Source organism: Sus scrofa, chromosome 4 (genome assembly GCF_000003025.6).
Source record: "Sus scrofa isolate TJ Tabasco breed Duroc chromosome 4, Sscrofa11.1, whole genome shotgun sequence".
In the NCBI taxonomy this organism is placed as follows: Eukaryota; Metazoa; Chordata; class Mammalia; order Artiodactyla; family Suidae; genus Sus; species Sus scrofa.
The window spans coordinates 8,961,368-8,983,745 of NC_010446.5; the positions used below are offsets into that span (position 1 = coordinate 8,961,368).

General features: G+C 47.0%; 2 protein-coding genes across 2 annotated transcripts in view; both read left to right on the forward strand.

Annotated features, from left to right (window-relative positions):
- The window catches only part of KCNQ3 (potassium voltage-gated channel subfamily Q member 3), a 308,688-nt gene extending 291,399 nt beyond the window's left edge, over nt 1-17,289 (forward strand). Inside the window, exons 12-15 of the mRNA XM_021088897.1 lie at nt 484-615; nt 3,137-3,235; nt 5,219-5,303; nt 8,013-17,289. Coding sequence (XP_020944556.1) covers nt 484-615; nt 3,137-3,235; nt 5,219-5,303; nt 8,013-8,747 — 1,051 coding nt within the window. The 3' untranslated portion in view covers nt 8,748-17,289. The remainder of the gene's footprint in view (nt 1-483; nt 616-3,136; nt 3,236-5,218; nt 5,304-8,012) is intronic.
- HHLA1 (HERV-H LTR-associating 1) overlaps nt 10,352-22,378 on the forward strand; it is a 46,194-nt gene continuing 34,167 nt past the window's right edge. The window contains exons 1-2 of the mRNA XM_021090616.1: nt 10,352-10,373; nt 10,545-10,671. Coding sequence (XP_020946275.1) covers nt 10,352-10,373; nt 10,545-10,671 — 149 coding nt within the window. The remainder of the gene's footprint in view (nt 10,374-10,544; nt 10,672-22,378) is intronic.

The following is a 22,378-nucleotide window of genomic DNA, read 5'->3' on the forward strand; positions in this document are numbered from 1 at the left end:
AGCTGTCAGCTGTCCTCAACTAGAAAGCTGTGTGACCCAGTGATTAGGGACCATGAGCTTTGTTGGTATAAGAGCCTGGGTTTGAAAAAGGTTCTGATGTGGTCAGCTCCATGGGCCTGGGAAGGTGCTGATGCTCTTGGCCACAGCTGCATCACCTGTAAAGCAACCTGTCAGCAGATTGTTGGAAATGCACTTAGTTCGGTGTCTGGCATGTCCTGAACATACAATAAACATTAGCTCTTATTGTTAGTATGAATTTCTTATTATTCCCATAACTGAAAGGAGGCAGTCATGAAGGAGAGCCACCAGCCAGCCGAATCCAGTGTGGCTCCAAGAGGTAGACCCAGGGCCAAGAGCTGGAACTTCTCAAGTCACTTCTCTTTGGTTCTTGTTTCCCACCCAAGCCCAGCGTTCGCTCATCTCGCATCATGGTTTCCTTCCCTCTCCACGCCTCGTGACAAATGCCTTCACTTTGCCTTGCAGGATTCTGCAATTCCGTCTCTATAAAAAAAAATTCAAGGAGACGTTGAGGCCTTACGATGTGAAGGATGTGATTGAGCAGTATTCCGCAGGACATCTAGACATGCTTTCCAGGATCAAGTACCTTCAGACCAGGTAAGACAGCTTAGCTGGAAGGATAGTGCGCTCCTGACTGCGGGGGGGTTAGACAGAGCCAGGTAAACCTTAGAGCTGAGAGTGAAAAGCCTTGGCTAACCACCATGCTGGGGAGAAGTTTTAAGAACAGACATACTCATCAAACGTGAAAATCAAGGCCACCCAACACCAGATCAAAGGGGTGGGAAGGATTTCTATGACGTTGACATGGTCAAGACTGATCAGGCCTCCTGGACAGCAAAGGCATCTGTCCTCCTGGCCCCTGACTGTGATGCTTTGGGTGTTGCCTACAAAATCACGCTTCTCTAAAATGAGTCCAGCTGATTACCTAAAATTTAGGCAATCGAGGTTGTTTAAAATTATATAAATTTTCACTCAATTAAAAGTTCATCAGGTGTTATTTATAATGGTAAAAATATGGAAACAGCATTGATTTCCCAACCAATAATTGCCACTATTTTAGTTGAGCCCCTGAGTTCTCTCTTGTCTCTCTATTCCCTTAGAATCCCCAGGGGATTGCATTCTAGCTGCCATGTTACCAGTGAGAAAACCAAAGCTCATGGGGCAGTGGACTAGGAGGTGGCAGAGCTGGCAGTCAAACCAAATCCAGCTTGGTTACAAAACCCTTGTTCTCTGTAACACACCACAGTGCCTCAATTATAGCAATAGTGATTAAGGCAAGAACGGTACTTACTCTCATTAAAAAGTTATGCAGCCATCACATAACATTTAGCAAATGTATATAATGAGATAAAAATTATGTGATCTGTGAATATGTATTTGCAAAATACAATCACTAATAGTACACTCAGATATATATGTACACACACTAACACATGTACTTATATGTACACATATATGATTATATTTATATATAGTCTGCCTAGATCTCGTGATTCTCTTTACTGTTATATTTGTACAATTGCAAAGATGTACACACATACATTTATTCAGAAATACACACAATGGATACACACTGTCCCTTATGGGAGCCTAGAGAGAAACAGTAAGACTCCCTGCAGGACTTACAGTGGCTATACTGAGGTGATAAGTTCATGGGTGATTTTTTTTTCTACTTTTTAAATGTATCGACTCTTGAATGAATTGAAAAATATCATTTTAAAAGGGAAAATGATCTAAAAGAACTCAAGGGCCCTATGATGCCGAGTCATAGAACTGATGTCAGGAGGCCAAAGCCTGTCTGAGGCTCATGGTCAGACCTGTGCGAGATTTCAAATGGACAGGAGTCAGGTCCTCTCTGGACCTCAGTTTCCTCATCTGAATATGCTGCCATTGGAGTGTCCTGCAGAGGTAATGGGACCATCGTGTTGAATGAGGGGGACATTAGCGGCGCTGTTGGGTTGGAGAACGCTTATCTGTGGCCGTTCTTTATCCATACGTGGAATAGCAACTGTGACTGCCAACTGCAGTGGCGGGCACACAGTCGGCGCTCCATGCCTGCTGAACAAAGAGCTGTGTGCACAGGTTCTGAGGCGGACATGCTGTTCTTTGGGCAAAGAGGGCTCTCTGAGAGATGAAAGCGGGGGACACGATGTATAGGACATACCGGACTCCGGCAATGTCAGCCCAAATTAATGTGCATTGAGAGGACCTCTGCACAGTCGGCGTGTCTGATATTTATCCAGTACGTGTTGTTTATGAGTCTTGGCTGGAGTTTGTCTGCCTCAATGGACTAATCACAGAGCGCCAGCTATGCCGATACTGCAGGAGGCCAGAGGGACAGGAAGGGTGATTGGGTACACGGTGGCATCACTGGAGAAACAAGATGGGTTTACAGAGAGAGGGAGCGAGGCCTGGCTCCTTCGGGGTGCCTGATCTTCGTGGTCCTGGGCCTGGGACAAGCCTTCAAGGCTCCTCACCCCCGCCCCTGCCCTAGCCCAGCATGTGTCTCCATTGTGCTCAGGGTGGCACAGGTGAGGAGCTGGTGCCTCGCGCAGGATAGAAGTGGGGTGTGGAAGCCAGTGTTGGATCCAGCCCCCCAAGAGCCAGAGGAGCCTGCCAAGCAGCAGAGAAATGAGAGCACAGCTGAAAACAGAGCCTAGGGTTTAGCAGGGGAAACTCCCGAACTAGATAGTTTGGAGAGAATGAAAAGGCTGGAGGACCAGAGAGGCTGTAGCACACCTGACATGTCCTATAACAAAGAACAGGATGCAACCATCACCCTGCCTCAGTGTTTGCTGCCTCCCTCTCCTCCAGGATTGGAGAGATGCTCTGGGTATCCCTGGACCAAAAAAAAAAAAAAAAAAGGTAACGATACATTGAGATAATACATTCTGATAAATTCTCTCTCTCTTTCTGGCTTTCTGTCTCTGTCTCCATCTCCCCCACCTCCTTCTGTCCCTCTCCCCTTCCTCTCTCTTTTTTTTGTTTTTCCTCTTCTCCTTATGTTCCAGACCCACACCTGACCACAGAGGGAATAGAATGCATTGCTTCCCTCTCTTTGCCTGTAAAGCTCTCTGTGATTTAACCACCAGCCCCTCCTTTGTGTGTTCTCTTTCAGAATAGACATGATTTTCACTCCCGGACCTCCGTCTACTCCAAAACACAAGAAGTCTCAGAAGGGGGCAGCCTTCACCTACCCGTCCCAGCAGTCTCCCAGGTGGGGCCCGTGTCACAGACTGACGGGCTGTGTGGTGCCAAAGCCCACGGAGCCTCCCCTCCCCAAATCCCAGCCGGGCTCCCTGACAGTGGGGTGAGCTTGCCGCTCCCCTAAGTCAGATGAGGAAAAAGCACTTGGAGCCTGTTGCAGCATGCGGCACCCAAGAGGTGTATATACGAAACACTTACAGCCCCTCTGCCCAGACCACGTGGGTGACACTCCTTTTTATGGCTGTTGAGAGAAACAGATGGTTTCCTTCTTAGAAAATAAGAGGAGACGTACAAGTTTTACTGGAACCGAAAGACTGCGTATGTTCTGATAGAGCCCAGGGTGCTCTAACCTGGTCATCAGCTTTGGCTTTTCCTGCATCCTCATTCAGGATTTCCGCCCCCCTAGCAGAGCTGGAGAAGGAAATCAGATGTGAGACCCCCAACACTGTAGCAGGTAGAACTCGGTCCCCTCAACAGAGCAGATCTGCTCTCTCTCCAAACGTGGTTGGGAACTGTTCTTTTACAGGTCCTGATGAAAGACTTCTCCTTTAGAAAGTCCGCTGCCTGAATTTACGCTTCTTTATTCCCAGATGTCTTCAAGGCAGGTAACCTAAGTGATGAAAGGAGTTAGGCATAAGAAATAGTGCGCCCTTTGTAATAATAAGGCTCCTTCTCAGAGAAGAAGGAAGAGCATTCAGGATGATAATATATGCGGCTAATCTTCAGCCTCAGCCCCGGGGACAGACTAGCAAGCGGTGAGCCAAGGGACCCTCAAAAGCACGTACCCCTTTCCAGGGAGGGACTTGTCACGCTCTTGTGCTGTTGCCAGTTTTAGGACCAAAGATCCTCTGTCTCCAGAGAATTAAATGTCTCAAGAAAAGCTGCCATCCAGATTTGATGTGAAATACCCCATTTTTGAGATGGCTTTATTGTTTTTAAAACCTGGTATGAGCTAAGGGAGACACTGACAGGCTGAATTCAGACATGGGCCACTGGGGGCAGCAGCAGGGGTAGGGGGATCTTTTTAGGGCCGCACCCACGGCATATGGAGGTTCCCAGGCTAGGGGTCCAATAGGAGCTGCAGCTGCCAGCCTACACCACAGCCACAGCAACGCAGGATCCAAGGCACATCTGCAACTTACACCTCGACTCACGGCAACGCCGGATCCCTAGCACCCTGAGCAAGGCCAGGGATCAAACCCACATCCTCATGGATATGTCGGGTTCCTAACCCGCTGAGCCACAGTGGGAGCTCTCAGGCCACCAGTTTCTGACATCCACTTTAATTCAAGACTGCTCCGCCCAAGACAGGCCAGGGACCCAGCTGGAGACAGCAACGTAAAGACAAAAATCAACTGCCTAGAAAGGGCCAGGCGTGCATGGTGTAGGGCAGAAGCTAGACTCCCTGAAAGTTTTCCGCTGCGTAAAACTAGAGGATTGAAACTAACTGGAATTGGGGCTGTTGTGAACTGTGCCCGGCCAAGGAGCAAAGGCAGCGCACGTTTCCAGCCTCGTCCCCACCAGCCTCATCTTCCGCATCGTTTTCCAGATTTTGCCTCTGTTTTCCACCCTTAACAGAACAGGTGAAATATTGATACCCACTGGGAAGAACTTGAGAGAGGAGACAAGCCCTCCCCCACCCCACCCCACCCTCCCCCTGTCGCCTGAGACTGAAAGGCAAAGGAACACAATTTAAAGGAATCAAAGCCTCTGGGCACAGTGAGGCAGTGTAGCAACCTTGGTAGGAAGCTTAATACTCAGCTTCACGTTTTCCTGCAGTGAACATGGTAAGCCCTGGACGTCCCGTTGCAGGCAGGGAGAGGCTGGCCTTTCCTGACTCTCCTGGGTCTCCAGAGTTGAGTGGCCTCTTCCGGATTCCATAAGCCTGCACATGAGGCAGGTAGATCCAGGGGCCGTGGTCCACCCAGCAGAAGGGACCCTGCAAAGCAGACATAGCTCTCTGCCTCTTACCCAACTGTGGGCTCTCTCCTAGGAATGAACCGTATGGAGCCAGACCTGCCACATCAGAAACGGAAGACCAAAGCATGATGGGGAAGTTTGTGAAGGTCGAGAGGCAGGTAGGTCCTTCCTGTCCCTCCCGCAAAACAAGTGTGTGAAGCTTAATTTCAGATGTCTTCTTTTTCCCCCAGAGGGAGATAATAGGCTTGAGTATCTACCATTCCTGAAAGGATGTGGAAATGCAGTCTCTCGTTTAGCCCTTTACTGGCTGAGGGAGCACTGTAGTGATCAAGGGAATTCATTGTTCTGAGCCTCAGTTTCCCTGTCTGTAAAATGGGGTGGGGTTTTTTTGCTTTCTCTCTCTCTCTCTCTCTCTCTCTCTCTCTCTCTTTTTTTTTTTTTTTCTTTTCAGGGTCGTACCTGCAGCATATGGAAGTTCCCAGGCTAGGGGTCCAATTGGAGCTACAGCTGCTGGCTTATACCACAGCCACAGCAACGCTCTTCTGAGCCGTATCTGTGACCTACACCACAACTTGTGGCAACGCAGGACCCTTAACCCACTGAGCAAGGCCAGGGATGGAATCCACATCCTCATGGATACTAGTTGGGTTCTTTTTTTTTTTTTTTTTGGTCTTTTTGCTATTCTTGGGCCGATCCCTCGGCATATGGAGGTTCCCAGGCTAGGGGTTGAATCGGAGCTGTAGTCTCCGGCCTACGCCAGAGCCACAGCAACGCGGGATCCGAGCTGCGTCTGCAACCTACACCACAGCTCACGGCAACGCCGGATCATTAACCCACTGAGCAAGGGCAGGGACCGAACCCGCAACCTCATGGTTCCTAGTCAGATTCGTTAACCACTGCGCCACGACGGGAACTCCCTAGTTGGGTTCTTAACCCACTGAGCCACAACGGGAACTCCTAAAATGGGGAATTTCATCCCTCACGAGGTTGCTCTGAGGGTCCAATCAGCTGATCCCTGACCATGACCTAGAAGAGCAGCTGGCATACCGTACACTTTCCACAAGTGGGCGCTCCTGTTACCATCATACCCTTGATGGCGTTTAAGGAATGTGAGTGCCTTTCTCCACATAGGCCCATGATCATCCCCCTTGAGAGTGGGGATGGGTGTGTGGCCTGTATGAGGAGACCCGGGAGAGGGCAGGCTGTGGGTAGGCTTCATTCAGTGCAGAAAGAAATGCATTCACTCACAGCGCCCCAGAGAGCTCACCTCTCTTTCCCACCATAAAGTAGCTTCAATTTCAGCATCCTTTGCCTAACTTTACACTAGATGAATAGCTCTGTCAGGTGCCTTTAGGACTCCCATCCATCTTTTTATTTTATTCAGAGCCCAACATTGTGCAGGAGAGGCAAGAGAACACTTGAATGATTATTCTTTTTTGGCGTAGCAAGAATATCCTTTTCCATTTTAAAATTTTAATTTGTCATCTCAGCTCTTCCATGTACTGGCTCTGCGATGTTCGACAAGTTACCTCATCTCTCTGTGCCTCTGTTTTCTCACCTGTAAATAGAGAGGATGATAGCGTCCATCGCGTAGGGCTGGAATGAAAATGAAAGAAGTTAATACCTTCATTTTTTTTCTTTATAGGGCCGCACCTGCGGCATATGGAAGTTTCCAGTCTAGGGGTCCAACTGGAGCTGGAGCTGCTGGCCTACCCCACAGCCACTGCAACACCGGATCCCGAGCCACATCTGCAACCTGTGCCACAGCTCACAGCAACACCGGATCCTTAACCCACTAAGCTAGGCCAGGGATCGAACCCACATCCTCATGCCTACTAGTCAGGTTCTTTAACCCACTGAGCCACAGCGGGAACTGAAATAAGTTAATATCTTTAAAGTTATACTAACTGCTAGGTAAGTATTAGTTATTGTTAAGGTTTGGGTACCAGCTCAGCCATGACCTAGTTCAGAGCAGGGTGATATACTTGTCTGTAGTGCTTCCTGGCGAGTTATGAATTATCAGAGAAAAAAACAGCCCGTGCACGCATGCGCACACACTTGTGTCTGCCCTCAAGATTTTGGTTAAGTTCTTGATTTTGTACGTAGGAAGAGATAGATGCAGCTTATCTCAGAGTATCTTCCACTGGCCTCCAAAGTCCCTGGGCCAGATCTTCAGTTCTAAGAAGCTCTATTCTTGCCAACCTCTGCCCTTGTATCTTTGGGGCTAACATCACCAGGTAAGTGAAACATGCACAAACAGCCTAGATGCTTCTGTCTCAGGGAATGTTTGCAAATCAAGAACTCCCACTCTTTTTTTTTTGGTCCTTTTAGGGCTGCAGCTGGATGTTCCCAGGCTAGGGGTCGAATCAGAGCTGTAGCTGCTGGTCTACACCACAGCCACAGCAACCACAGATCCAAGCTGCATCTGTGACCTACACGCCCGCTCAAGGCGGCGCCGGATCCCTAACCCACTGAGCGAGGCCAGGGATTGAACTTGCATCCTCATGGATGCTATCAGATTCATTTCCTCTGAGCCATGATGGGACCTCCGAAAACTCCCACTCCTTGACCCCAACAGCAGCAGCAAGGCGACCTCCTCCTTGGGTAAAAATTGGCCTCCAGCTGTCTCTCTGTTTCGGCTGTCGCTTTCTGGAAGGCCCTTGCCTCGGTTGTTTCTAGATTAGCAGGAATATATGCGCAGGCCTCAAAATCAAGAGGCGGGAAGTAACTAGCTGTTGGGATGATAGTGACGAGCAGGAAGCTGCTTCCTGTCTGAAGAGTAAATGCTATAGTTTTTCCTCCCGACCCATCCCAGCGCCCCACAGGCCCCGAGAGAGCAGTGATTCCCAGTTCTCTGTGTCGTCCAGGTTCATGACATGGGGAAGAAGCTGGATTTCCTGGTGGATATGCACATGCAGCACATGGAAAGGCTCCAGGTCCATGTCACCGAGTTCTACCCGACCAAGGGGTCCTCCTCCCCAGCCGAGGTGGAGAGGAAACAGGACCCCAGGGATCCGGATTTGAACACCATCCTCTGTAACTATTCCGAGACAGGCCCCCCAGACTCCGCCTACACGTTCCACCAGGTGCCCGTTGACAAAGTCGGCCCCTATGGGTTTTTTGCCCACGACCCAGTGAACCTGCCCCGAGGGGGACCCAGTTCTGGAAAGGTCCACGCCACCCTCTCCTCCCCAGCAGCGACATATGCAGAAAGGCCCACCGTCCTGCCAATCTTGACTCTTCTCGACTCCCGAGGGGGCTTCCACTCCCAGGCTGAACAGCACGGGCCCTGCTCAGAGCGGGTCTCCCCCCGGCAGAGACCCAGCCTCACCCGGGACAGCGACACGCCCTTGTCCCTGATGTCGGTCAACCACGAGGAGCTGGAACGGTCTCCAAGTGGCTTCAGCATCTCCCAGGACAGAGACGACTATGCATTTGGCCCAGGTGGGGGCTCGAGCTGGATGAGGGAGAAGCGGTACCTCGCCGAGGGTGAGACAGACACAGACACAGACCCTTTCACCCCCAGCGGCTCCATGCCTCTGTCGTCCACGGGGGATGGCATTTCGGATTCAATCTGGACCCCTTCCAACAAGCCCACGTGAGAGGGGTCATGGGCTGACTCCTCCTTGTCACTTTGCTCACTTTGCTCTCACGCCCGCCTCGTACCCGTGAGATCGCCGGTGGCTGCGTCAAACGCCTGCATGTGCGTGGCGGCCCCACCTGGGCAGGGGCTTGTCAAGGCTTTTTTCCTCCCCAGGTCACTACAGTGAAGCCGCCTCCTTTCAAGCATGGTTTGCATGACTTTCCACTATATAAATGGTCCCGCTAATCTCTTCTAGGATACGCATTTATCTGCTGTTCTTACTTTGAATCATGGCTGGACCAGTACAGGGAGAAAGTACGGATGCGCTGTGCTGTGTGTCTGCGTGGTTGGCTGATTTGGGTTCGGGTTTCGTAAGCAAATCCCTTTCTGTTACTTCTTACATCCCTGCCCCTTTGTATAAAACACTCCAACGATGACCTGTTTGCTAAAGCAAGCAGATGATTCTCTCCACAGAAATCCATGGCGAACCGGGAGTTCCCGTTGTGGCTCAGTGGTAACAAACCCTACCAGGATCCATGAGGACACAGGTTTGATCCCTGGCCTCGCTCAGTGGGTTAAGGATCCAGCATTGCCGTGAGCTGTGGTGTAGGTCGCACCTGCAACTCGGATCTTGCATTGCTGTGGCTGTGGTGTAGGCCAGCCACTGCAGCACCGATTCGACCCCTCGCCTGGGAATTTTCATATGTCACAGGTGCAGCCCTAACAAGCAAAAACAGGGGAAAAAAAAGGGTTTTTATTTTATTTTTTTTTTGAGGTTGCCTCCTCACCCTAAACCTGAGGAAAGGGGCAAGATAGTCATTGCATCTCCAAAACCCCAAATTTAAAACATTATTTTATTAAGGAAAAGGTGGGAAAACTGTCTTAAAGCTCTCAACGCGTCCTCACTTGATCTGTCCTTGTCAACTGTCCCGCCTCGGTGTCCGCATCTGTAAGATGTCGTGGCAATTCCAAGTGCAGCATTTCAGATGGGTTGCGAATGGACAGGGAGAAGACACACACACATTAAAATAGTTCCCAATTGATGTGGCCAAAGATAACAAAATGTGCCAGAAATGGGATGTCCCTCCGGGCAAGAGCTACGTTCAGTGCCTTCGAAACGAGGTTCCAACTCGCATTCCTCCCCAAGAAGCTTGTGCAGAATCTCAAGTAAGAGCTAAGGTCAAGAGGGTACACAGAAATGATCTGGTCCAGGTCTTTCCTTGGGAAAATGAGACACCTTAGGCTCAGGTAAAGATACAGTCCCAGGATCACTCTCCTGTCCCCTGGAGAACTGGGACCCAAAGCTCAGTCAGCTGACTCGCTCCAGGCCCTGGTCTCCTCCTGCCACACCACTTTGCCAGTTTTCCCAATGGGACCCAAAAGTGGTGCCAGGCTGCCTGTGTTCTGTGTTGTGTGTAAAGCCCTCAGGACACAGTTTGTCTGGGGGCGGGGGCGGAGGGGGGGTGTCTGCTTTTATTGCAACATGTGCTTATCTGATGCTTTGCTTTTTGGATCTAGGAAAAAAAATAATGCCAGAAAGCTACAACCTTTATTAATATGCAAATGGACCAAATTTCCAGAACCATCCAGTGTTACTCCTCTGGATGTATTTTTAAGCCACGCATGGCCGTAAGGCTGCTCAAGGGTAAGCAGACAGGCTGGAGCACAGTCCTGCTGAGTCAGTGCTAATATGAAGCAGAAGCTGTCCTATCCCTAGTCTCTGAAACACATTGATGGAAAATGTTTCTGTTAGGCTTGGGCTGCATTAGCTAAATGACCACATCGTAGCGTTATTGCCTCTTTCCTTACGTTTGAGCACTGGTTGAGGATGGTTGCCATGACGACTGCAAAGATGTTGGAAATGCCCCAGTGAGTGTCTACACCCCACTGACGTTCCTCCGCCCAGTCTTGTCAAGAGCCGTCGTGGATGAGGCAGACCGGAGGTCGGTGTTTCATCATTGCCTAATGCAGTGGTCTTGCACCATGTTGGAGGGAGGAGCTTCCTCCCCATAGATTGGTTTCTTTCAACCCCGTATGTCAACAGGTACCATGTAAAAGGCTCAGGGTACAGTAACGATGAAGGGTCAGCCCCTGACTTTAGGAACTTAGAACCAACCCTGAAGTCCTTGGCTTCATGAGTGGTAGAAAAGGAGTCTTACGCAGAGAGTTCCACAAGTGGATGGGAAATCCACTTGAAACCCGAGGTGGGAAACACACAAGAATGAGCGCATGTTATCAGACATGGAACCCCTCCCCCATGGTTTATCATTTGACTTTCTGGCAATCTGAAGGGCAAAGGGAATAGGTCACGTGACCCTCCTCCTGACCCCCTTTGATCTGGTTAAGAGTGCCGTTGGGGTGGATGACCTAAGGGGGTGACTTATGCCCCTTAAGGGTTTGGTTCTTGATTCTGACCTTCCCAGACTCTTTCATCAAAAGTGATTGCGTGACCTCCCACCTAACATAACATACTAGTTACTTTTTTTTTTTAACTTATTAGTATTCTTGCAGAACCTACAGACTTCAGCGTCTTAGAAATAGAAGCATTTTCCAGGAACTCAATGGAATTCCCAGCTGGAAGAGTAAAATCTTTCTCATCCTCAAGCTAAAAACTTTGGATCCAAAGTTAGAGGTTCTTTGAATAAATGACAAAGCATTGGAGTTTGGATTATTTTCCAAACCATAAGAGGGCAGTCTAGCTTCCCTGCTGGATCACAAGGCCAGGACAGCAGGGACTGAGTTTGTGATGATTACGTATCTCCAATGTAGTATGTTGTCTTTATCAGTATAGACAAAGGAGAATTACATTTTCATGAATGAATAAATGATAAGAATCTTAAAAGCTATTCTTTTCCATCTAAGAACAAAGAAAAAATGATCTCCTGGAATATTCTGCTTTGATATTCCTTAAAAAAAAAAAAAAAATTCCAAAAATGGTAACTGACCTACTCAGGTTTTCCACCTGTAGACAATACCATCAACATGGCCAACACCGATGAGTAGAAATTTAAGGTCTAGGATTGAACACAAGTTACAGGGAGAAAGAGTGTATGCTTCCTCAGAGATCTTTTTTGACGAACGAAAACCCAGCATGATGGAATAACCCAACAGAATTGGTTAATAACACAGCCTAAGATTATTCTACTTCAGATATACCAGTGGCTCTGAAGCTTGCCCAGGAAATTGCAGACATTTCAGCAGAACTCCATGAAATAATAACTTAATTCCATCATAAAAACTAAATATGAGTTTCTCATGTGACACTGTGATACCCTTATATGTGTTCCTTTTCCGTGCGTCACAACATGATGTATGTAAAATTTAAGAGGTCATGATTTAGCAGGATCAAAATTAGTGAGATAAATCCACTTTCCAGCTGTTAGGTGAAAGGTGATGCTAATAGGCTGAGAGGAAACTACTTGAGATCAGTTTCGAGTTTTGACTTTCAAAGACTAGCACACACAAAAAAATACTGAAAAAAAAGTTTTAATTGTGAGAGGAAAAGGAAAAAAATAACAAATTGAGAGAATTCTATCCATGAACTGTTTGTTCTCGAAACTAAGAGATTAGACTTATTAAAAGTGGCATTGATATTATAAAGCTCTAGTTTTCATCAAAATATAGCCAGAAAAATTCCAAGATATATGATAGGTCAAATGAGCTCATTAATCAATTATATGCATCTAACGCCTATTTTGTGCAAGGCATTTCCCAGGCACTGTAAGTTGAAAGGATAGTTACTTACAGAAACTGCTAATATAACAGGATCTACGCATAACTTTGCCAAGATCATTCTCGTAATTCTGTGCCACTCTAATGAGGGTGATAAAAACATTCATTTTTTCCTTCATTTACAAGATTTATTAAGCACCACTCTGTTCTAGGCATTGCACAAAGCATCAGCAATTGAGAAATAAGAAAAATACAGCACACCATCAAAAAGCTAGGACTCTAATGACCTCAAGTTATTAAAGGTCCCTCCAAACTATGTCTACCAGAAGTGGAAAGAATCTGGTCTCATCCCTCTAGACGACCCTCTACAGACAGGAATGCTTCCTAGATTGGAATCGGTGAGGGACAATGTGGAAGAAAGTGAAAGCGGAAATTCTGCATCAAAGTGGTCCTGATCCCATCAGCTCAGGGAAGCCTGAGGTGGTTGTATGGGAACTTTCAGCTTGGGTTCAAGGCTTGGGACGTTATAGCGCTAGATGAGCTCTGCAAGGAAGAGTTTCCAGAGTGTCCGAGAAAGTTCTGGAAGAAACCAGCTTTCTCTTCCTCTCTGAATCACTACTATGATTGAGACCCGGCAAGGAACTAAGCTGCTTCCACTTCATTGTGTTGACCAAGAGACGCTTATAGTAAAGACCAATATACAGCGTCTAGTTGAAGAGAAAGTGTCACAGTTCTTCTGGAAACCTGCCCATCACAGTGTCCTGGGGCAAGAAAAGAAGTGTGACCAGTGTCCTAAGGAGTCAACTGCACTTTGGACAGCGCTGCCAAGCACACCCCTGGCTTCCTCCAGAGGATGCCACGTAGTGGTCTTTGTTCTCCTTGCATACACATCTAAGGCACCTGGAACCCCAAGGATTGTGTTTTCCCCAGGAGGAATACACCTGTGTCCTCACTTGTCTTTGAAGGCTTGCTTGTTTCAGGATGAACGTTTAAACAGACCATAAGACCTTTCTTTGTATTCAAATCAACCCAAAGTTCTCGTATCACTGATATCACACTATTGAAAACCGAGCCACAGCCCCTAAATCTGGTAGCAGGTGTCACGATGCCCAGGTCAGAACATGCTAGGAACCAGGCTGTCTGTAGTTTTAGTGCTTTAGGAAACCAGTAATGGAAAACGCCAAAGCGATAGGAAGGAAATAGAGATACCCTGGATAAAGATTTGACTTCTCTTCAAACGTGTTTGTGTTTGGCTTTTCTGACATGTTTTGATTTTCGAAAGAGACAATCCGTGTAGATAAAGCCCCCAAAACAGTGGCTGCTACATACGGGGGACTGTCAGTCATGTTCTTTTTTTTTTCACAGCGTGTGTGAATTCTATTGCCTCAGTCTTTGGTATTACCCGTGAACTCTAAACTTACATCAGAAAAAAATGGGTAGATACAATTTCAGTTTTTACACGACAAAAAACAGGCATTTTCACAATTGCTATTTAAATAAGGACATCCCTAGAAATAAAAATGCTTACTTTTTGCATCAGGATAGGGAAGAGGGGGATTGTTGGAATGAAGAAAGCAGGATTATCAGATCCCAGTGGTTGAGCTGTGGCAGTTTCTTTGGACGTACCACACGAGGCCCTGCATCACTGTCTCAAAGGAGGAACTTATAGGAGGTAAAGCCAAATAGCCGGAATAATTAAATATAAAGAAAGGAGTAGTTTCGACAACGAACATCAACCACGCCATGATGTCTGTTGGACCAATGCTAGCCATGACTGAAGAACTTCCCAGAAAGCGCTTAGACCCAAGGGGACTTATTCCCACCTTTGAACAACCTCAACTCTGGCCTTGCTGGAGGGAAACTCTGACTAGTATTTTTGCTTTATTGTCATAGATGCAGGTAGGTATAACTTCATAGATTCTTAGAGACTCAGAGCAAGAAGAGACTTTGACCGCCCAGAAAAACCACTTTGCTTTTTCTATCAGGAAGCAGAGACTCCAAGCACAGGGAATCACACTTAGTCAGTGACTGGATGCATGATGGGGTAGCAGAATCTAGAACTCGGGTCTTCTAACTCCTGGTCCATACGTTGGAGATCAAAAACTAAAAAGTGATATATACCCAGTGAGAACAGAGGATCGCTATTGGACCCAGGGGATAGAGAGAATTTCCTGGTCCACTGGAGCAACTGCTACGTGAGACATCTGTATCAGCACCTCTTCCCATCTCTTACCATTGATGATCGCACGCCTTGAAAGAAGGCACCTTTCCTTCTTCCAAAATCCCGCTGTATTCAAAAGGCGTGGAAATGCCACTGCTGCTGAGTGCGGTGGAGAAAAGGAAAGAAGAACACCCCTCCCCTCCCCTGACCTCTCCCACTGTGTTGCCCATCTGTCCTCCCACACTTAGGCTGCTTCAGCTCTTTGGTCCAACCTTGGACTCATTTAGCTCCTGAGTCAAGTCCCAGATGATCTCTTTAGCTACAAGCCAATTTAACAGGGTTTCTCTTGAAACAAAACAAAACTTTAGGGGCTTTGATTTTAGGAAATGAGATGCGATTTCTTTGAGGAATTATATGACCCCAAGTTACCAGGTCTACTAAAGTTGTCCCATGTGCACTGGGGTCTCTGGGTCTCTTCTGGGCACAGACTGGTTCCCCCCACTTTGTCCCAAAGAATGTCTGTCTTGGCCAGATGACAACCAGGTATTCTAGAGTCTTTCCCCAAAACTACAACAAAGCAAACAGGATTCAACTAATGATAGGTTTGTATAACTAGAAAATTATTTTAAAAAGTAAGCAGGTCTCTATTGGCTCAAATGAGGATTTCCACAGTTGGTTTCCACTTATGTTGTGCTTGGGATAGATTTTCCAGGATTTGGCTGAGATGCCCCACTGCTCTTGTTAAACCCAGAAGTGGGATGTTCAGGCTGGGCCAGAAGCTCTGAAGAGATGGTCAGAAAGAAAGGTGGTCAAGTTTTTGGCCAGTGATTTTAAAGACTGTCATTCTATTTTTCTTCGCCTTCGCATAGCCCCATTCTGGAGTTTAAATAAGTTTCAGAGAGAAAGAAAGAAAAAATGGGCTGTCTGGGAGAATATCCTGGAGTTCCCTGGTGGCCTAGTGGTTAAGGATCCAGCAATGCTACTGCTGTGGCTTAGGTTCTGTCCTTGGTCCTGGAATTTGTGCATGCCATGGGTGTGTCCAAAAAAATAAAGAATATTCTGAGGGTGACTTATAATTAAGCCGTCAAAAGCCTTGCGCAGGGCTTAGGAATGTATTTGCAGTTCCTCTTAGACTTGTCAAGTGGACTACAATTTAACGCCTAAGAGTAATACAAAATGAGAGCATGTTTTTCAGTATTCTCTTCCTCAGCCCACAAGACTGAGGTCAGGGAAGGGGAGTGAAACTCGCCCTAAACTCTCTTTATGTGTGGCACCTGACCTCCAAGTCCTCTCTCTCTGCCCCTCTCTCTTGACTTCATGCAGTCCTCATCACAGCCTCACAGGGAGATGGTACACCTTCCATCTTCTAGATGAGAAAGCTGGAGATGAGAGGCAGGAATGTCACACAGTAGAAGTGGTACAGCTGAGCTCCCACCCAAAGCTCATGTGCCTCCAAAGCTCATTTTTTTCCTCCCCAGCCCACGTCTCCCAGGTCAATGGAACTGCTCCCCAATCACACCCTGTAGTCTTGCACAAAGCCTTGCTCTCCTACACCTGTCACCTTTCCAGTAAAATGTCACAGTCCTCCTGGTTCCCTGGAGGGAAGAGTGATTCTTGTACCAACTGTTTCCCTTGCTGTTCAGTGGATCCTGCCTATTCCTTTGAGCATCTTCACAATCCAGCTGTCGGTGGCAGAAGACAAAGCTACATAAATTGTCATCTGGTTCATGCTGGAATCCGTTTGCTCTGGGAGTTTGGTGTGGCTACAGATGATCCCACAAATGCCTCTTGTTCGTTGCCCCCAGGGATCTCCTCTCATTGTTTCCACCGAACAAGTTCAAATGTCCTTCCTGACTCTGGTCTTTTGTCTCTAGACTATACCTTTATTTCAGGGCTTTGAAATCCTGCAGAAACAGGTGAGTCGTCAAAAACCTTCTCTGGAAGGCCAGACGCTCAGAGCACTTGTGTTTCTCTGTCTCAATATTAAAAGATCAAGGTTTCCAGTGGAGCCAACCTGATCTAATAATTGGGCTCTTCTTTTCCCTCTGAATCCTCTTCCAAGGGAGAGAAGCACAGCCCCAGCCTCCAAAATTAAGCATCCAGGTCGAAGGCCAAGTTCCAAGTCTGGCAGCCACCATTTAGTTGGGGGGCCAAGGGCGTTGCTGTTGGGGAGGTAAGGCAGGCACCGCCCCTCTTGAAAACCATCCTAGAAAGATGAGCCCACTTGGTCAGATGTGCCAATCATTCCCAGTTTTAAAGAGGAAAATGCTTTCCACATTGCTTCCAATGGGATATGGCTATGCTTCCTCGTTTTTCTCTTGGTACCGTAGCAGTGAGGGAAACACCAGTCTCAGAAGAGCAGGTGAGGTTTCCAGGGACATCGGATCTATATTTGGGATTGTATTTTCATTCATTCCCTTTTACAGCATAGCATTCTGGTACCTTGCTCCCTGAATTTGTCTCCATGCTACAAGCAGGCTTTCTTCACATTCTGGCTTACACGGGAACACAACTCTTCCACAAGTGGCCTTTAGTGCTCTTTATAATATGATTTCCTGTAATTTTTAAACTGTATGTGTAATTTATATTCTGGCTCTGTCCGATATTTGAACAACTTTAATAGGTTGATTTCCATATATATTATGCAGACAATTCTTACCTGGTTTTTTTTTTATGTTCTATCTTAAAATAAATACTGCACCACTTATTAATAAATAGACATTTCAATGATTGTGTGGCAAAATGCTCCTTGCTTCGTTAATGACCCAGAGTGACAAGTTAAAGAGAGTCTGTTATTGGTTGCAGGGCAGGAGCCATAGGAGGGGATTCGAGTATATTTGTAAGAAGCAGTTGAAGCACTAAGACACAAGAAAGAAAACAGAATTGAAAACTCATAGCCACGGAGAGAGCATGGTGTAGGTGGCCCATCTCCTCGGAAATAGCTTCTGCAGAGTTTTGCGCATGTACAGAGCTCAGGAAAACATTATCCAGTCATTACGGTCTTAAGACAGGATTACTGTCTTTCTACAGAAGAGGAAATGCAGACCCAGAAACATAAGGGACGTGCCAAAGGACAGACATTCATAAAAAATAGAGCCCAGGACCCCCTACCCCCAAGGCTCCTGTTACTTCCTTTGAGAAAGCTTCCCCTCTGAGACCTTGTTGGGGGAAGCCTATGTAGGTGACTCAGAGGAACTGTGGTTGGATGGGAAGGAAACAGGTGAAGCGCATCAGAATCGTTCTCTCTGTTGTCAGGACAACAGAAAGGGATGCTTTCTCAGCAGAAAGAGGTGGCTGGGGTGGGGAACCTGGGGAGAGTTATTTGAACTTTTGCTGTCTTGGTTTATCATCGGTAAAGTGGGGAGGAGAGTTCCCATCGTGGCTTAGTGGAAATGAATCTGACTAGTATCCATGAGGACACAGGTTCGATCCACGGCCTCGCTCAGTGGGTTAAGGATCCGGCATTGCTGTGAGCTGTGGTGTAGGTCGCAGACACGGCTCAGATTCTGCGTGGCTGTGGCTAGTGGCGTAGGCCAGTAGCTTCAGCTGTGATTTGACCCTTAGTCTGCAAATCTCCATATGCTGTGGGTGCGGCCCTAAAAAGACAAATAAGTAAATGAATAAAAAGTGGGGAGAAAAATGTGCCCTTGAAAGTCATTAACCTAAAGAAGGATCTAGCACTCAGCAAATGTTCAATGAGGGACAGATTTTGACCCTATCCTGTGCCCTCGGACCTGGCTGCCTTAATTTGGGTTTCCTCTGGAATAGATGCAGGATGTTGGGTGCATCCTGAAAACACAATTGATAGAGTGGAACAGGGACTGAGAAAATCCAATAAAGAGGGAGCTCATCCTTGTGGGTAACTGGGCTCAGCTCCACCAGGAACCCCTTGTAAATGTACCTGTACATGTACATTTCCATATAAACGGGAATATACAAGTAAAATGTACCAAAGACTCATTCCACCTTGGGACAGGTGTCTGGGGTGGTCACTCACTGAGCCCTCTTCCTCCCTGGTTGAGAGTTGCGCCTGGGGCATTAAATTCCCTCCCCTGCCAGGTTTCCACATGCTACTGCTGAACAAGCTCCCAGAAGTGAAAGCTTTAAGCCAGAGGAGCGGAGAGATGTGTCCAGTGGAGGTGGGGAGCTGTGCTTGCGCTGCCACCTGTGTCCTGTGACCCCAGATGGACTCACAGGTGCGCAGAGGGAAAACAGGATGCGGTGACATCTGCTTCTGGGCCATAAGCCCACCTGAGAACTCTTCATACAGAGAAGCAAAAACCCAGCCAGGCTGACACCAATCACTCTTTAAGTCAAAGGACAAACTTGGCCAACACTGGACAAGCTGTCCATGGTGCCCGTGAACTTATGCATCGTTCAAACAGGGCTCGTATCCTTTAGGAAGCAGGTAAGAAGCTCTGCTAGAAGGTCATCCTTCAGCTCCAAGGTCCATAATTTGCCATCGTGAAAGCCTGTGGCTGACTTTGCAGTTATGAGAAGCACAGCCACTCTGCAACCATATATCCTTCCTCCCACAAAACTCACCTCCTCCAGTCTCAGGTGACAGTATGACAGAGAAAGAGCTTCAAAATTATATTCCTGAGAAAACCCCTTTTCATCTGCACAAATGGAGCAAAAGCCCATTCATAGCCTCCTATCCCAGATACTCCTGGGACCCAGGTATTGTTCCTAACAATGTTGGCTTCTGACAATGAACTTGGGCATCCAGTTGACCTGGGACCCAATGAGTCCCCAAACTGAAGACATGTAAGGTGTGTCCCCTGAGAACAGCTCATTGTCCTCGCATCCAGCCTCCACATCAAATGTGAAAACATTCCCAGCAATTTATCTCCTGGTTCAGGGCGGGGCTCAGCCTCAGGCCAGTGAAGGGCAAGGGAAGTTGGGTAGCGGAGGGAAGCAGAGATGAAATTAGAGAAGTAACACGGGTCAGGTCATGAACAGCCTTCTGGGCCATTATAAGGACACTGGCTTTTCCTCTGATTCAGACAGAAAGTCATGGCAGGGCCTTGAGTAGAGAGGTAACGAGACCTAGCGGAAGCTAAAAGGAGGTTGTCCAGCTGCTGTACTGAACATACACTGAAGGAGCCCGGGGAAGAGGCGACAAGCTTAATCAGAAACAGTATCACATTAGCAATAATCCCAGTGAGAGCCAAGAGCGGCTTGGACCAGAGTGGTGATTAAACGGGTAATAAAAAGTATTTAGATTCTGGATACATTTGAAGAATAGAGGCAGAGGACCTGCTGATAAATTGAACGTGAGGTGGGAAAGAGGTAGAAGAATCTTCTTGAAGATTGTGGAGTAGTTTACTTGAGAATGGAAGGAGGAAGGTATTAAATGAGATGAGCGTAGATTAGGGAAAGGGACCATTTTTGCAAAAGGATGTGAAATTGGCTTTTGACACTTTACATCTGAGATGCAAATGAGGCCTCTAGTGGAAATGTGCCGTAGGTAGGGGAGAGTGGGGCAGGATGGTGTGGATGGAGCAGCAAGTGCGAGGTCAAGAGTGTAAATGATAGGGCGTGGCGGGGTCAGTGTCCGATGGTGGAGACCATTGCATGGGTCAGAGTAACACATCGGGGCTTCACCAGAGAGGGAATGAAGTGCCATTGAAGGGGGAATGACACGGTCAGTGCTCTGGCCTGGAAGAATCGCTTTGATCTTCTGCAGTGGCATTATCCAATACGGTAGCCTTCAGCCAAGGGTGCTGTGGAGGGTTTGAAATGGACTAGCCCTAATTAAGAAGTGTTGTAGGTACAAAATATACACCAGCTTTTCAAGAGAGTACACAAAAAAGAAATCTCATTATTCATTGTTAACACTGCTCACATATTTAAGTGATAATACGTTGGATAGAGGGTGTTACATAAAGTACATTTTTTTCACATTTTTTAAATTGAAGTATATATAGTTGATGTATCATGTTTCTTCAACATTTTTCCTGCTTTTTTGAACTTCTCAAATGGGGTTACTGGAAGGTTTTTATTTATATTTTATTTTATTTTATTTTAGGGCTGCACCCATGGCACATGGAGGTTCCCAGGGTAGAGGTCGAATCGGAGCTGTAGCCACTGGCCTACATCACAGCCACAGCAGGATCCAAGCTGCATCTGTGACCTACACCACAGCTCATGGCAATGCCGGATCCTTAACCCACTGAGCGAGGCCAGGGATTGAACCTGCGCCCTCACGGGTACTAGCCATATTTGTTTCCACTGAGGCACGACAGACACTCTACTGGAAGAACTTTAAATGCATATATAGTTTGTATTACATTTCTATTGGACAGGAATATAGAGAATGGATTAAAGAGGAGAAAGAGCCATTGGGAGATTTTATCAAAGGTCCAAACTGAATAAAAATTGATTTGTTCATTTTTTCATTCATTCATTCAAAAAATATTTATGTCAAGCATTACACTAGATTCTAACATATGGTGGCGGATATGCGGATATGGCAAAGGAAGATCCTGAGCTGACATCTTTGGCAGGGAGACAGACCATAGGGAATCAAGCCAACGAGTGAGCACAATAATTAATTATGGTGCTCAGAGTAACTATAAGAGCATCCTTGGGCGAGGCACCCCGTTGTAGGTGACACAGTGAAGGCTGGGCAGGAGCCAGTCATTTGACAAAGCTGGGGGAAAGCATTACATACTATTTTTTAAAAAATTAAAGCATAGTTGATTTACAATGTTGTATCAATTTCTGATGTGCAGCAAAGTGACCCAGTTTCCTATATATATATATATATATATATATACACAGGAAAACTGCTACAATCAGAAGGAACAGCCAGTGCCAAGATCCTGGGGCCACCATTCCAAGGCGATGAACAAGGAGAAAAGGAGTGTGAGGAGAGTGAGATGTAGAGGGAGACTGATGAGGAGGGCAACTCTCTGAGGTCTTGTGGACCAGGGGAGGGAGGTGGAATTTAAATTTAAATATTTTAGGGAGTTCCCAATGTGGCTCAGTGGAAACAAATCTGACTAGTATCCATAAGGATGCAAGCTCGATCCCCGGCCTTGCTCAGTGGGTTAAGGGTCTGGCGTTGCTGTGAGCTGTGGTGTAGGTCGCAGACGTGGCTCGGATCCCGTGCTGCTGTGGCTGGGGTGTAGGCCAGCGGCTACAGCTCCAATTTGACCCCTAGCCTGGGAACGTCCATGTGCCATGGGTGCAGCCCTAAAAAGACAAAAAATTAAACATAAAAATAAATAAATTTAAATATTTTAAACCCAGATCGTGACGGTGGTGCAATTTGGTGAATTTACTAAAATTCACTGAATTGTACCTTTACGTGGGTGAATTTGATAGAATGTGTGATATACTTCAACCAAGTCGTTTTGCAATAAACAGACCTCAGGAGTTCCCATTGTGGTGCAGCGGAAATGGATCCAACTAGGAACAGTGAGGTTGTGGGTTCAATCCCTGGCCTCACTCAGTGGGTTAAGGATCCGGTGCTGCCATGAGATGTGATTAGATCGCACACTCGGCTCGGATCTGGTGTTGCTGTGGCTGTGGTGTAGGTCGGTGGCTACCGCTCTGGTTAGACACCTGGCCTGGGAACCTACATATGCCACGGGTGCAGCCCTAAAAAAAAAGGACAAAAGACAAAAAAAAGAAAAAAACAAACAAATAGATCTCTGGCTTATCTGAGGGAAATTTACTCAGGGAAGCGAGGGCTGTAGGTAGGTAACAAGTTAGTAAGAATTCCAGTAGCTCAGACAAGAAAGATGAACCTTGAATTAGGGCAGTACAAGTAGAAGAAATCTGACCAGGTTCAGAGAAGTCAAGCAATT